Raw genomic sequence first — 14,512 nt, forward strand, 5'->3', positions numbered from 1 at the left:
GAACGCCTGATCAGAGCCCCGCCTCCTCCCTGTACTTTGCAAAAACTGTATTTTTGAATCGCTGTTTAAACTGAGGCATGCTGGGACATTGCTTCAGTTCTCTCTCTCTCTCTCTAGCTTCACGCCACACACACACACACACACACACACACACACACACACACACACACACACACACACACACAGGTGCAGAAAGTTTTCAGTGTTGTTTGATACATAATTTGCGCTGTGAGAAAATGAACCAGATCTGTCATTTTAAACTGGGGATCAAGCAAATCTGCTCTAATAGACAAAGTCTTTGTTTATACAGCCCCATCACGTGTCCACAGTTTAGAAATGAGGCCAGTGAACGTTGTCTCGAGCAGGTAGCTGCACAGTTTGTGCTACACTGTAAGTTTGTTTTTGTGTGTTTCGCAGCTGCTGGACACGTACATAATGACCAGCAGGGAACACAGCCTCAACACAGCAGCCTGCCGCCTGCTTCAGAACATTTGCCCGGGCCTGGAGACGGGCGTCGTCTTCCAAGAGAAGGTAAACACTATTTAGACATAAATCACTGTTAGATTATCGAGCTGGTGTGTGCGTTCAAAAAACAAATTATGGATACGTCTATAAAGTGTCCTAAAAATATTTTACTATGAGGGATCACATGTTTGGGGGTGGTCCATGTGGAGTTAGAGGATTTGGGTTTTGTTAGTTTATACAGTTCTAATAAATGACAGTATATGGATGTGCATATCAAAACTGAAATCCACCTTAATAATGTGCATTTCTTTTCATGATGGTACATTTAAAAAAGTTTTTGCTGTGTAGATTAAAGAGGAAGTGATGGTTGTTCTGTAGGAAATATGGGAATAACTAATTTGAGTAATTATCACAGAGACTTTTATTAAAAGGTTTCCGACTCCTGTGAGCAGAATAAGCACTGGTTTCTGATAGGCTGTTCCTGTGCTTCGCTCACCTGTGCTCTCTGTGCAGGAGGGTCTGGCTGAAAGGTTGTTTGGCTGGGCTCGTGAAGCAGAGCGCCCGCTGTGTGTCTACGCCACGGGTCTGCTGGCTCGAGCCATGAGCAACCAGGAAGTGGCGGCCAACTACAGAGAAGAGAACGCTCAGCTGGTGGGTGGCAGTAATTAAAGACTGTATGTAAAAGATGGACGTGGCTGTCGTGACATGATCCACAGGGTTCTAGATTCCACATTTGGATCCCTTTTAGCATTTTGTAGTTTGGAAGTGACCATGTTTGGATGAGAGGATGGCGTGCTACGTTATCAGCTAATGCTGGTTAGTTTTGTTAATGTGCTGTGTGCATAGACCAGCAGCAAACATGTTATTAGTGCATCGAGTGTGCAGCGTCCTACGGTTAAAAGTCTGTTTCACCACAGACTTCATGCTTTATGGCTGTAATCTTTTATATACAGTCTTTGCGCTTGATTTTTAGAGTTTTTGTGTCAGCGTCATAAAATCTGAGTTTCCTCATCCTCCAGGTGCCCGTTATGATCAAGCGGTTGCACGAGCTGCAGTCTCAAGAGGCCACGAGTCACTTTAGTGCCACCCACACCTCAGAGAAGCTACCTCAGGACTCTCAGGCTGAAACTGCACAAACCTCAGGCGTCACAACGGCCCAGCAAGACACGATGGAGATGGAGGCGAGAAATGAAAGAGCCGGGGAGAGCAGCAGGACCACGTCCAACACCAAACCCACGTCTCTGCTCGGCTCAGCTCAGAAGAACGGCGGCCGCAGCAGCAGCTCTGCCCGACGGCTGCCAGGCTTCGTTTACCAAGTCGCTCCGGACTCTGCGTCCAGGGAGACGGAGGACATGCAGGGAGGAAGAGGTGGAGGAGGAGGGAAGAAATGGGCTATGGGCTACGAGAGAAAGGCAAAGCAGAAACTGAACATTACCAACTCTTCGGACAGGAGTGGAGAGGACGCAGAGAGGACCGAGGCCAGCGAACAGCCGGCCAGCACCTCCTCATGGTCTGAGATGAGCTCCGTGATGATCGGCACCGACTTCCGCCTTTCACCGCTGAGCCCGGCCATGGAGCAGCGGCTCATCCTGCAGTATCTGACCCCGCTCGGAGATTACCAGGAGGTAGGCGTGCAAATCTGAAACTGTTTGGTGAATGCAAATAATTTTAATAAATTCACAACTGATGACCCTCCTTGTGTGCAGCTGCTGGCTGTCTTCATGCAGCTGGACACGCGGTCGCTGCTGATGAACTACATCGACCTCAGACAGACCAACAACATCCAGCTCACCTTTGACGCCCTGCTGGTAAGGATGACGGCGTCCCTTTGAAAAAATGAATGTGGAGGGAATTTTATGAAATGCTGTGGATGATTTAGTGCTTTGATGCACTCTGAGTGCTTCGTACATGCGTGTATATCAGTGGTGCAACGGATCACGGTTGATCCGTAAACCGAACCGATCACACTCCACGGTTCGGCACGCACGTGATCCGAAGATTCGAAAAAGAAGGAAAAAAAGTATGCGTATGGTGCGCGTGGTCAGTCTGTCAAGAGATAGCTATGGTCGGTGCTAGCGGTCCAAGTGCAGGAGCAGAGGAGTTTGCGGTATTTAAGCAGCCCTTTGCCTCCCAGTCCGACCGGGCGAAAGCTGTTACAGAAGCTACTGCGGTGTTTAGCTGCAGACGGGAGGCCGTATTCTGTTGTGCAAAACAAGGGTTTAAACTGTGATGAACGTGCTTGAGCCACGCTATGATATCTCGTTGCACGTCCACTTCAGTGACAAGATCGTTCCAGGCATGTATGAGTTATGGCTGAACTGTCCCAGGCATCTTCTGTTGCCCAACTACAAACGGTTGGAGCTCCAGGTCAACGGAAAGCTACGTGACCGTGACCGCTCGTTATATCACAGCGGAGTGGTAGATACAAGCCCTGTACTGCACCTTAATTTGTTTTTATATAATTGTGTGGAATGAGTCTTGAGTTGAATGTTTTTAATAGGCAAAAAAATACTTAAAAAGTTCATAAGTAAATGTTAAAATTTTGTCTTTTTTTCTTTTTTGCTGATCCAAAAATTGGTCCGATCTGTGACTTAAAACCGTGAGATCTTTGATCCGTTGCACCACTATTATATATTCTACTCATACATCATGCTCAGAGAGAGCAAGTCCTTCCAGTGTGTCAGCATCTGTTTGGTCACTTGCTGTCAGATGATTGTAATTCAGTTAGTTTGTTCCACGTTCAGCATCGATACGTTTGTTACTACGTGTTTGAACAGCTGCCTTAAAGCAACATGTAAGTTTGTGTGTTCTGATTGTGTTACAAGTTTGCATCACTTTCCCAACCTTATTGTGACAGAACGTGGCGTATGTTTATTTTACTAATGTAACTTACTGAGAGGTTTTTAGTGATCTTACAAAAGCAGTAAATCTTTATATCGAGATGCTTCAATGAGCCTCAGCAGCTCAGATCACGTTTCGCCTTGTTTGTCAGTGCAGCCCCTCCCCGCTGAGTCCGAGCGTCTGTGTGTGAAAGATAATCCAGACCTCTGTGGGTGGCTCTCAGCCCCATCACCACAGTTTGGTCACATGGTCACATGTAGGGAGACGTGTTCCATCTCTCAGTTGTTTGTAGATCGTGGACACTGTTCAGTGCTTCCTGTTTAGATGTTTTGGAGGAACTAACAGGCTCTTCTGATAATGGACGGATGTCAGATTAACTGAAAAGTTGATGAATTGATTCTCCTGTTTCAGCTCAATCGATCCGTCGTGTAGAGATCAGTAAAGATCAGTAGAGAAGCAGTAAAAGTGGGATTCATACGTCCGTGAGCTGATAAGTAATCATAGGTAATTGCTGCCTGTGGCGTTCAGTTATTCTTCACCAGAGAAAAAGGAAATTACAATTACATTAAAAGTAAATGTCTTATATTAAAATTTTAGCTGATGCAGAATCTCACGCAGGTGAAGCTGCGAGCTGTGAACGTTGCAGGGCTGATGTTGGAAGACTGCTGCATGTTTATTTACTCTTGTTTCAGTCGTAGTCGTGTGTGGTGGTGATGATTAATATTATTAATATTTTTGTCCATTTCTATGCCAGTTTAGGGATTATTGATTAAAGCAAAGCAAACTGAAAAGGAGAACTTATTTTTATTTTTAGATACATTTTTATATGATTTTGTTTTGTTTTGAATGAGTAAATCTTATTTTTAAGATGAAATGAAATCATTTTCCCCTTGTCAATAAAAGTTTATCAGTAAACCCACTCACTGTGGTTCTTTTCACATCTACCTTTAAATCCTCCTCGTTATATTTGCAGCACCGTGTCATCTGATAAACTGATGTTCGCTGTTTGCAGCCTCACTGTGTCGTTGCTCTCTCGTCAGTATCTCGCCTCGCTGCTCCTCCACAAGAAGTTTGCTGCAGAGTTTATCGCTCACGGAGGAGTGCAGAAACTCCTGGAGATCCCGAGGCCTTCAATGGCAGCGACCGGAGTTTCTCTCTGCCTCTACTACCTGGCGTATAACCAAGACGCCATGGAGAGGGTAAAGCTACAACACTCTTCTTATTGTGTGCAGGATTATTACAGCAACCGTAGCTCAGTCATGGTGAACACTGTCCCGCATTTGCAGGTGTGCACGCTGCCCGACGGCGTGCTGTCCGACACGGTGTCCTACGCGCTGTGGCTGCTGGAGTCGTCGCACGCGTCGGGCGTCTGCCACGCCACCATGTTTTTCTCCATCTCCTTTTCATTCCGAGCGGTGCTGCAGCTGTTCGACCAGCAGGACGGCCTCCGGAGGCTCGTCAACCTGGTCAGCCGTGAATCTTTACTCTTAAACTATTTAAACTAATTTCAGAAGTAACTGTTTCTTTCGATCGGACACTTTTAGCATCGTCTCCTCTGCCTGTAGATCAGCACTCTGGAGATCCTGAACGTGGGGAGCGAGCTGTCCCGGCTGAGTGATGACCAGGTGTTCTCCAGCAGGCAGACAGCCAAACACACCTGCATGGCCCTGCGCAGGTGAAGCGATGGGTGGAGACACAAACACAAAAATTCTTATCTGACATAGCAGCCATGTTTTATTTAGATATTTGTACATATATAATGTATTTCTTTATTGTGTTGTCGGGTAGAAGTAAAGAAATACTCTTCACAGTCTGAACATGCAGGCAGTTCCTCTCTGCTTGTGTGAAAGTTTGGAAACACACTCATTGATTATCGATTACTTTGTGAAGGTACTTTGAGGCTCACCTCGCCGTGAAGACCGAGCAGGTGAAGCAGTCCCTGCACGCGTCGGACGGCGGTATCGTCATTCCCCAGCAGCCGTTTTACAAGGTACTCGATGGAGTTTGTGAGTCGTTGCTGTGCTTTTTTATTTAAACCACAACAACAGATTTCCCCTCTTGTCAGTGAAGATGAAATGCTGACGAGCCTCCTGCTTTTGTTGGTGAATCTCTGTCTTTAGCTCAGATTTCATTTTGATCTGAAACGTTGTGTTTTATAGTTCTGTGATCATCATGTGACTCGCTGCCTTTCTTAGCCTGGTTGTGTGTTTGTAACGCAACTCTTAATCACATTTGTGATCTGGATTTAGATATGTGGATTTTAACATTATAATGTGGCTGTAAGCAGATAAGCTGTTTCATGCTCACCTGTAAGTAGTAGTGATGCTTCAAAATACGTAAAATGATAACCTCAGAGAAGCTGTTTGTTTGCTGTAAATGACAATTTAAATGTAAAATGTTTATGATATAAATGCAAGGTGTTCAAACACTGAGCACAGACTGAATATAAAAGATGGACGTAGCAGCCGTGACATTTAATACGAGTCTTGGCTTCATATACAACTCATGAAAGTCTGCGGCTTCCTGCTTTCAGGCCTACTCGTACACCAGAGAGCAGATTATTGAGATGATGGAGTTTCTCATCGAGTGCGGGCCTCCTCAGCTGCACTGGGAGCCGGTCGAGGTCTTCTACAAGTTGGCCTGTGTCCCCTTAATGCTGCAGCTCATATCTACAGCCTGCGACTGGAGGACTTACTTTGGCAGGTAACCCTGCTCACACACATACCTGCACTCGGTGGGAGTTTTTATGAACAGAAAGGAGTCTGTGGAAAAGTAGCTTTGCTTGCTTTCTGTTTCTGTGTTGCTCGTCTTTGTACGCAGCACTGATGTGTAACTGGAGTCTTTTTCATGTTTTTTTTCACCAGGAGCGACACTGTGCGGTACGCTTTGGACATCCTCTCCATCCTGACGGTGGTTCCTAAAGTCCAGCTGGTCCTGGCAGAAACCGTAGAAGTTCAGGATGAAGCCAGGTCCCCCGTTTCCACTGTGGGTCAGTAAATCTGATCGTTTTCTCCTCTAGTGCTGCTAAAACTGTTCTGATTGTTTCCAGCTCCATGTAACATGGAATGATTCAGGATTTGAAATAATCCTTATGAATCTTACACACAATCCAACTGTCTTCTGATTGGTTGCCACTCTCAAACAGAAAGCTTGGACAGAGGGTGGGTGGGGCCTCTGTGCTCACAGCTGATCGTTTTAAGGATGTCCTCCTGCTCACGGGCAACATGCAGATCCAAGAGTAGATAAAACTGGGCGCTCGGAGCAGCCTGGCTTACTCGATCTCTCAACCTTAAAATTATTAACATTCATAAACATTCATGTGACAGTAAATGAGGAAAAGCACAAAGGGTCCACTGTAACTGAGAGATGTTGTTAACCGTTGGGTGTTCTGCGCGTCACCGTCTCTCAACTCTGCTTCAGGTATGAGCATCATTCTGGGTGTGGCAGAGGGCGAGGTGTTTGTCAACGATGCTGAGATCCAGAAGTCTGCACTGCAAGTAAGGAGAAGCTCTAAATATCTTAATGAGACATTCTCCCGACTTTGATGACCTCCAGAAAAAGGGTTTGCCCAGAAATGTGCAGAGTCTGTGCAATCAGAAGATTGCAGGTTAACAGCACATGAGCGCACATTCATGAAGGATCAGCACGTTATGACTTATTCAGAGCAGGCTGTGAGGTCTCAGACCCTCCTTAGAAACAAACTTTAAAGGCGCATTTGCAGAGATTAAACTAGTGTTTAAACTATTTTATCAGATAAAACTGTTTTAGATGCAGCGTTTGTGCAGCAAATGATGAAAATTTGTCTCTCGTTTCCTCTCTAAAATCGTCGCAGGTGATAATAAACTGCGTGTGCGCCCCTGACCAGAGCCTGAACTCTGTGGGGGCTTTTGCCGTTACCCCTCTCAAGCCATTACTCCATCCCCAGCAGCCCCCCACCCCTCACAACAGGGTGTTGGCCCACATGTGGCAGGTGGTGCAGAACAACAATGGGATAAAGGTAAGAGCAGCAGACGAGCAGTGGGAATCGTCCCGGTTTGATCCTTTTGGGGCATGTGGGGTAAAAATCTGCCCCGCTGTGGTGACCCCTGTTGTAAATAAGAGATCGCCTGAAAGCGAAATGCTTTTCGTGTTCCTCGTGTCGTCTCCAGGTGCTGCTGTCCCTGCTGTCAGTGAAGATGCCCATCACGGACGCCGACCTGATCCGCGCTCTCGCCTGCAAAGCTCTGGTCGGACTCTCTCGCAGCTCCGCCATCAGACAGATCATCAGCAAGCTGCCGCTCTTCACCAGGAGCCACATTCAGCAGGTGCGCACAGGTGTATCTGAGTGAAAGACCTTTTAATGCTTTTGTGGCAAAAAACAGACTGAAGTTTAGGGTGTCCGGACAGTGGTGACGAAGCCGCTGCATAAACTTGGATTTTGAACGCCGAGTGCGCTTTCCTCGCCTCGCTGTGTCCAGAAATCAGTTTGCATCCATCTGCAAACGGTCATCTTCTGAAAGGCTTCCCTGCCACCTTTTCATACGCACTTAAAGTTGCACACTGTGGCTAACTGCAGCTTATAATCTAAAATATTAAAGCTATTGTTAGAAATCTTCATTTCATGGCTCGGACTCACAGTAACTTATTTTATTGAACAGATGTCAACAACAGCAGAGCTTTACTAACTGTAGCTCACAAGTTAATAAACGATTACTTTACTATTACTAAAGGCTTTTCTGCAGGAAGTGAGGGTGTTAGCAGCGTTCAGTCCTTCCACAGCTGCTCGCTGGCCTGCAACACGCTGCCCTCTTTATAGAAACGTGGGCGGTAATTGGTGTCAGCAGCAGCATTATAACAAAGCAGACAGGCATGCAAAGCATAATGAGGCCCAAGTACAATTTAAATATTGGTGTATTTACGTTTTTTAAACTCTGTGGCCAGAAAATTTGAATCTTTTGAAAGTGGAGAGAGAAAAAATCGATTTGCATGTATGAGTCATTTCTGCTTCATCCGGCAATTTCATGTCGCTTATTCAGGTTTTTCAGGAAACTGATGACGTAGACGCCTCAAAAACTACACGATACATGAAGGTTTAACAGACTAGTGTGGTGCAGTTATAGTAATGCTGCAGTTGGAGGCAGGGTGGAGGATTTCCTCCGGCTCTCGTCGTGTTCATGCTCTGTTTTCTGTCGCCAGCTGATGAAGGAGCCCGTGCTGCAGGACAAACGAAGCGAGCACGTCCGCTTCTGCCGCTTCGCCGCCGAGCTGACCGAGCGGGTGTCTGGCAAACCTCTTCTCATGGGCACGGACGTGTCGTTGGCTCGCCTGCAGAGGGCCAACGTGGTCGCCCAATCGCGCATCACGTTTTCCGAGAGGGAGCTCCTCGTCCTGATCAGGAACCACCTCGTGGCCAAAGGACTTCAGGACACGGCAAACACGCTGGTCAAGGAGGCCAATTTACCCGCAGCAACCCTCTGTCCAAACCCCTCCCCTTCCTGCGTCACCCCCCCGCCCTCCGCCTCAGTGGTACCCAGGACTTGCAGGTTAGCGGGTGGGATCGCGGCGCGTATCGCCAGCCATGTTGGAGCCTCTCCCGTGTCCTCAGGTGCTTCTGTTTCTCCTTGCCCCTCTTCTTCTCGACCCCTGGCACCTCCTCACCCTTCGTGCTCCTCTGCATCTACCTCTGCCCACCCCACTCCTCCTCCCCCTCCTCTTCCTCATCCGTCACCTCAGGGACAGGGCCCATATCCACTTGGCCGGATTTTGTTTTCACGGGAGCGTCCGGTGGCCCCGTGCAGCTCAGGGAAAAAGCTCCGTGCACTGAAACAGAAGTCGGATCACGGTGCTTTCATACAGGTCAGGGTTCGATCGGTCACCAGTATCATCGCCGTGCTCACACACAGACACGGCCTAAGCTCAGCTACTCTTTCTTTCCCTCTCTGTCAGACTCCAGCAATGAAGAAGCAGTTGGAACGCCACCTTCCTTCCCCTCCAACGCTCGACAGCATCATCACCGAGTACCTGAGGGAACAACACGCCCGCTGCCCCAACCCGGTCACCACATGCCCCCCTTTCTCTCTTTTCACGCCCCACCGCTGCCCGGAGCCCAAGCAGAGACGACAAGCCTCTCCCAACTTCACCGCCCGCCTGGGTGCCAGGGTGCTGTACCCCAAATACGGAGGTGTGGACCGAGCGTGTCTGGATAGACACCTGATCTTTAGCAGGTAAAGAACAGACTCACCTGTGCAGCAAAAACGGTTATTTCGCTTATTTTTGGCTGTTTAAAACGGACCTCTGCTTCTCCACCGCTCTGCCTGTTTTCCCTTCGTCGAGGTTTCGTCCAATGTCGGTGTTCCACGAGGGCGACGGAGACGAGAGCGGCTTCACCTGCTGTGCCTTCTCAGCCTGCGAGCGTTTCCTGATGCTGGGAACCTGCTCCGGCCACCTCAAGTTCTACAACGTCCTCTCGGGAGAGGAGGCGGCCAACTACACCTGCCACACGTCCGCCATCACACACCTCGAGCCCTCCAGGGTATCTGCACAAGCATTTAAACACACCTGTTGTTATCCTGCACAACGTTTCCCAAACATTTGCATATTTCATGCTCTTTTTTTTTTATCTGAGGCTACGTCCTCGACCGGGTCAGGGACAAGTCTGCACTGAGTATATTTGAGTTTCTGATGTAAGAAGACGTCTGGTGGTGTGGATTTGTTTTCTTCTATAAGCTCAGCTGATCTGCAGGCACTGAGGCGACTGCCTGAGCTGACGTTATGCTCAGCTTTGATATGAGTAGCGGCTGCAGCCTCAGCTCTTTTTGTGCCGTTGTTAGAAAGTAACCGTTTGTGCTTCTTAGGATGGGAAACTGCTGCTCACCTCTGCTTCCTGGAGCGTCCCTCTGTCGGCTCTGTGGAGCATGGATGGAGTCTTCATCAAAAAGTAAAACCGCCACACCCTCACGCTTCACTTTTAATTTTACACACCTGTGTATGCACTGCATAGACAGCCTGAGGTGTGGACTGTGGTCTTCGTGGTGTCGATGTGTCTTTTTCCCCTTCAGAAACTCCTTTGCAGACGATCACTACGTGGAGTTCAGTAAACTCTCTCAGGACCGAGTCATCGGCACCAAAGACCAAGTCGCAAACGTAGGTCGCCCAAAATGTTCCGCTCTGCCTCCTCTCAGCATAACAGCAGGAAGCAGAGTTGATGTTGATAAAACTGGAATCCCTTAAATTAAAAATCTTCATTTGCATTTAAACTACTGACAGCAGGAAACCGTAGATTTGGAGTTCATTTAATTCTCATCGTTTGTCTTCGTGTCCTGAAGATCTACGACATCCAGACGGGTCAGAAGACGCTGACCCTGAATGACCCCGGCCTGGCCAACAACTACAAGAGGAACTGTGCCACCTTCAGCCCCACTGACGACCTGGTGCTAAACGACGGCGTGCTGTGGGACGTGCGGGCGTCGCGGGCCATCCACAAGTTCGACAAGTTCAACATGAACATCAGCGGGGTCTTCCACCCCAACGGCCTGGAAGTCATCATCAACACGGAGATCGTATCCTCTGATGCTGCCAGGGGCCGTCTTTTCTGTCCTTTTCTTTCCTTTACTGCAAAAAATGTAGTTAAAATGAAATGGGTCATTAAAAAAGGTTCTGGGCCCAGTTAATGACATGTGAATGCAAAGTGCTGAGCCCTGCATGTTTCTGGTCTTCATTAATGCTGCTGGTTTAATGAAGCAGCAGAATCTGCTGCCCTCTTTACTGAAGTGAACTTGCTGCGTTTCACCTGAGCAGGTGCATTTTTACAAATTCAGCCTCGTCCCAATTTACCCTGCTTAAAAAAGACATGGCCTTTAATATTTTTAATGCATATTACCTGATAAACCATAATGTCAGTTTGGGTCTTACAGTCTCCAAAACTATAGTTAAAGTTTAAGATCAGATTATTGATCTCAGCTGTAATAACGACGCAACAAAGCGAGCTGCACGTGTTTCTGCGTCGCCCCCCGTTGTGTCGTAGTCGTGGGCCTTGACAGCAGGTGTCAGTGGGACCTGAGGACCTTCCACCTGCTGCACACCGTCCCCGCCCTGGACCAGTGCAGGGTGGTCTTCAACAGCAACGCCACCATCATGTACGGAGGTACGAGCTCACGTGTCCGAGTCATTACGTGCACAGCGAGGGGCCGAATCACCGCTCTGACGTACGATGTTTTTCCCTCCTCCTGCTCTCGCACACAGCTATGCTCCAGGCCGACGATGAGGATGACGCGATGGATCAGCAGATGAAGGGTCCCTTCGGCTCGTCCTTTAGAACCTTCGATGCTACGGACTACAAGCCCATCAGTAAGGCTTCACTTCCTCTCACTGTTGGTCAAACACAGTTTATATACTGGGGCTGGGGATCGTCACTGATTTCTAGGATTGATTTGATTCCGATTCACAAGGTCCCGATTCGATTTGATTTGATTTGAATCGGGGAAATTTTGCCTCAGACAGTCAGAAATGTTATGATTCAGATCATGCATCAGGACATTTCCATATTTTTATATCTATAAAAAGGAAGCTGACACTTGTGAGACTTTATCAAAGGTGTGAGCATCACAGCAGAGGCCTTTGTGTCAAAGTAGCTGAAGATGAAACAGAAAAACATGAAGGTGGTTTTCCTGGTCTGGATTTTATAAAAATATTCTGCAGTCGATCAAAAACCAAAGAAAACCATTAATCAGCACATGAACGTTACCTGATGCTGCTGACGTGAAGCAGAGCAAAGTTACAGCGGTTTGATTAGAGACGCAGCGTTTTGCATAAATTTAAAAAGTTTAAATTTGTTCAGAAGCCTGTTGAACAGCAGAAATGAGGTTTTCTCTTTGGAAGTAAGTAAAAGGATCAGGATCAGCGAGCTGTCGGCTTTCAGCCCCGACCGTGTCCGTGCCGTCGGTGAGAAAGGCGACACCTCACTGATTCTGATGCGTCGGCGTGTCGAGCTTTGTGTTCACGTCTTTGTGCAGAATCCGTGTTCCTGCTCTCTTTTACTGGTTTAAATGTTTGGTGGTTGTTGAAACTTTGTGAGGTGTAACCTGAGATTCTGGCGTTTCGGGCAAAATAAATTAATAATAAAAAATCGATTCAGGATTTTAATAATTCGATATCACGCTATCCAAGCCAGAATCGGTTTTAATCGATAAATCAAAACCCGCCCCTAATATATACATATGTGTTTGATTTTATTTTAAAGGTCAGGTTTGTGCTGATCTGCCAGGCTTAGCTGCTCCTCCTGCTTTTACGAGCCGAGGTTCGAAGAGCTCGAGCTTCATGATGTTTTTGTCTTTCAGCCACTGTGGACGTGAAGAGGAACATCTTCGACCTGTGTACAGACACCAAGGACTGCTACCTGGCTGTCATTGAGGTACTTGAGCATCTGTGCTATCAGAGGGTTTATTGTTGTTTCCATTACAGCCCATGTGACCCTGTAAGGCCGCAGACACGCTAACGTGATACGTTTACTCTGCAGAACCAGGACGCGGTGGGCTTGGACACGGTGTGTCGTCTGTACGAGGTGGGACGACAGAAACTCGCCGAGGAGGGAGACGACGACGATCAGGTGAGCGTTTGCTGAGCAGCTTTGTTTTCTTTTGTCTGCGATGACCCGACCTTCACGTGGAGGCTCATCTCTGACGACAGCTGGGTCTCTAGAGCAGCTGCTTTCAGTGAAAGAGTCCACGGTGTCCCCGTCACTGTGACCACACTCTTTTATTTTTAATTGAAGTCTTGTGCGACTGCTCAGGGAGCGGACCTGAAGTGGAGACGAGCTTAAGCTGAGCAGTTTTATCCAAAAGCTTCTTCTTCTCTTACTTTTGATGCTTCTTTGTCTGCCGTTTCTTCTTCTTCTGCTTTTTCTGCTCTTTAATTGAAATATTATTTTCTGTGAAACTTGTTTTACTGAGAAAACTTCCTTTCGTTGCTGTCGTCGTCGTGATTGAGTGAATTTTTTTAAAATTTATTTTGTGCTCTTCCAGGATGACGATCAGGACGATGACGATTCCTCTGACTCCGATGACGACGACGACGATGATGATGATGATGATGATGATGATGATGACGACGACAACTTGGACACAGACCCACTCATAGAGGAGCTGGCCAATAACAACGAGGCAGAGAATGAGGAACAAGCCGACTCGCCCAGAGACGAAGAGGTACCCGACCCCCTAAATCCATCGTCCAATCAGCTTCTTTTATTTTTCACTTTTCTGTGAAAGGATTGATGAAGACAACACTTTGAAACGATAGTTTACTGAATATATAAATGTCTTGTTTTGTTTAACTTTATTTTCTTATAGTAAATATGATTTATAGAAGAACTTGTTACTCGGGTTCTTTGTTTATGGATGATTTATTCTGAGCTCACTCGGCGTTGTCACCGTGACGACTAATATCTAAAATAATAGCAGTTACATTAAAACAATAATGCTTCTTTAGCTTCTTTCACATATTCATGGAAACTCGAATTAACGGAGACATCGAACGCACCTCACGCCTGCTGTAGTCAGATGGGAGAGTGCGTTCTTCGAGGCTGCGCTTCATCTCTCACAGTGGATTTAACGCAACCACAACACTGCGACGTGTGTTCTTTATAAACTTGAGTCCAGCTTGGAGGCGGCGGCACTAACAACCGTCCGTGCTGGACGCTACTTCCAAACTGAAGTGATGTGACTGCTTCCCTCGCGTTAGAGGAGAAAAATCAGTTTGAGTCATTAAAAAAAGTTCTTTGTTTTTCAGTTTTAGGTTTCACGTCTTCTCTGGTCCTCACAGTTCAGACTGCACTGGGGAGACTGGTGAGACTGATCTTTTTTCCTTTCACGCTCAGATTGCCGATCTTCTGGCTGGCGACAGCGATGATGACAATGACAGCAACGACAACAACGACTCGGAAGACTGGGAGAGCGTCATCGATGGCTCTGAGCCGTTCGACACTGACGGATCAGAAAGTGAGTGATAATCCAGGTTTGTTTGCTTAAGTCTGTTTTACCTTCGAGCTTTTTACAATCTCGCATCCGGGCGCCGAGGACGCCGAATCTGCAAAAACTGCCTGCATAAGTACAGTTCAGAATATAATATTGTTAAAAGTGAGAGAGAACGGCGCTGCACGCTCTGGGTTTAACACGGACAGAATGTTAATGTCTGGAGAGCATCACACCGAAAATATCGACCCGAGCTTTATTCC

At 47.2% G+C, this 14,512-nt stretch overlaps 1 protein-coding gene across 1 annotated transcript in view; it reads left to right on the plus strand.

Annotated features, from left to right (window-relative positions):
* LOC102206871 (protein VPRBP-like) overlaps positions 1 to 14,512 on the plus strand; it is a 20,286-nt gene that overhangs the window by 5,353 nt on the left and 421 nt on the right. Inside the window, exons 3-27 of the mRNA XM_005740912.1 lie at positions 418 to 531; positions 979 to 1,116; positions 1,485 to 2,090; positions 2,172 to 2,273; positions 4,347 to 4,505; positions 4,593 to 4,772; positions 4,872 to 4,981; positions 5,197 to 5,296; positions 5,840 to 6,009; positions 6,171 to 6,295; positions 6,727 to 6,803; positions 7,139 to 7,303; positions 7,455 to 7,610; positions 8,482 to 9,141; positions 9,232 to 9,509; positions 9,619 to 9,817; positions 10,140 to 10,222; positions 10,344 to 10,428; positions 10,611 to 10,844; positions 11,335 to 11,428; positions 11,527 to 11,631; positions 12,621 to 12,694; positions 12,800 to 12,889; positions 13,305 to 13,484; positions 14,156 to 14,276. Of these exons, the coding sequence (XP_005740969.1) occupies positions 418 to 531; positions 979 to 1,116; positions 1,485 to 2,090; positions 2,172 to 2,273; positions 4,347 to 4,505; positions 4,593 to 4,772; positions 4,872 to 4,981; positions 5,197 to 5,296; positions 5,840 to 6,009; positions 6,171 to 6,295; positions 6,727 to 6,803; positions 7,139 to 7,303; positions 7,455 to 7,610; positions 8,482 to 9,141; positions 9,232 to 9,509; positions 9,619 to 9,817; positions 10,140 to 10,222; positions 10,344 to 10,428; positions 10,611 to 10,844; positions 11,335 to 11,428; positions 11,527 to 11,631; positions 12,621 to 12,694; positions 12,800 to 12,889; positions 13,305 to 13,484; positions 14,156 to 14,276 (4,405 nt within the window). The remainder of the gene's footprint in view (positions 1 to 417; positions 532 to 978; positions 1,117 to 1,484; positions 2,091 to 2,171; positions 2,274 to 4,346; positions 4,506 to 4,592; positions 4,773 to 4,871; positions 4,982 to 5,196; positions 5,297 to 5,839; positions 6,010 to 6,170; positions 6,296 to 6,726; positions 6,804 to 7,138; positions 7,304 to 7,454; positions 7,611 to 8,481; positions 9,142 to 9,231; positions 9,510 to 9,618; positions 9,818 to 10,139; positions 10,223 to 10,343; positions 10,429 to 10,610; positions 10,845 to 11,334; positions 11,429 to 11,526; positions 11,632 to 12,620; positions 12,695 to 12,799; positions 12,890 to 13,304; positions 13,485 to 14,155; positions 14,277 to 14,512) is intronic.

This window comes from Pundamilia nyererei, unplaced genomic scaffold (genome assembly GCF_000239375.1).
Source record: "Pundamilia nyererei isolate P.nyererei 1_Seehausen unplaced genomic scaffold, PunNye1.0 scaffold00105, whole genome shotgun sequence".
NCBI classification, from domain to species: domain Eukaryota; kingdom Metazoa; phylum Chordata; class Actinopteri; order Cichliformes; family Cichlidae; genus Pundamilia; species Pundamilia nyererei.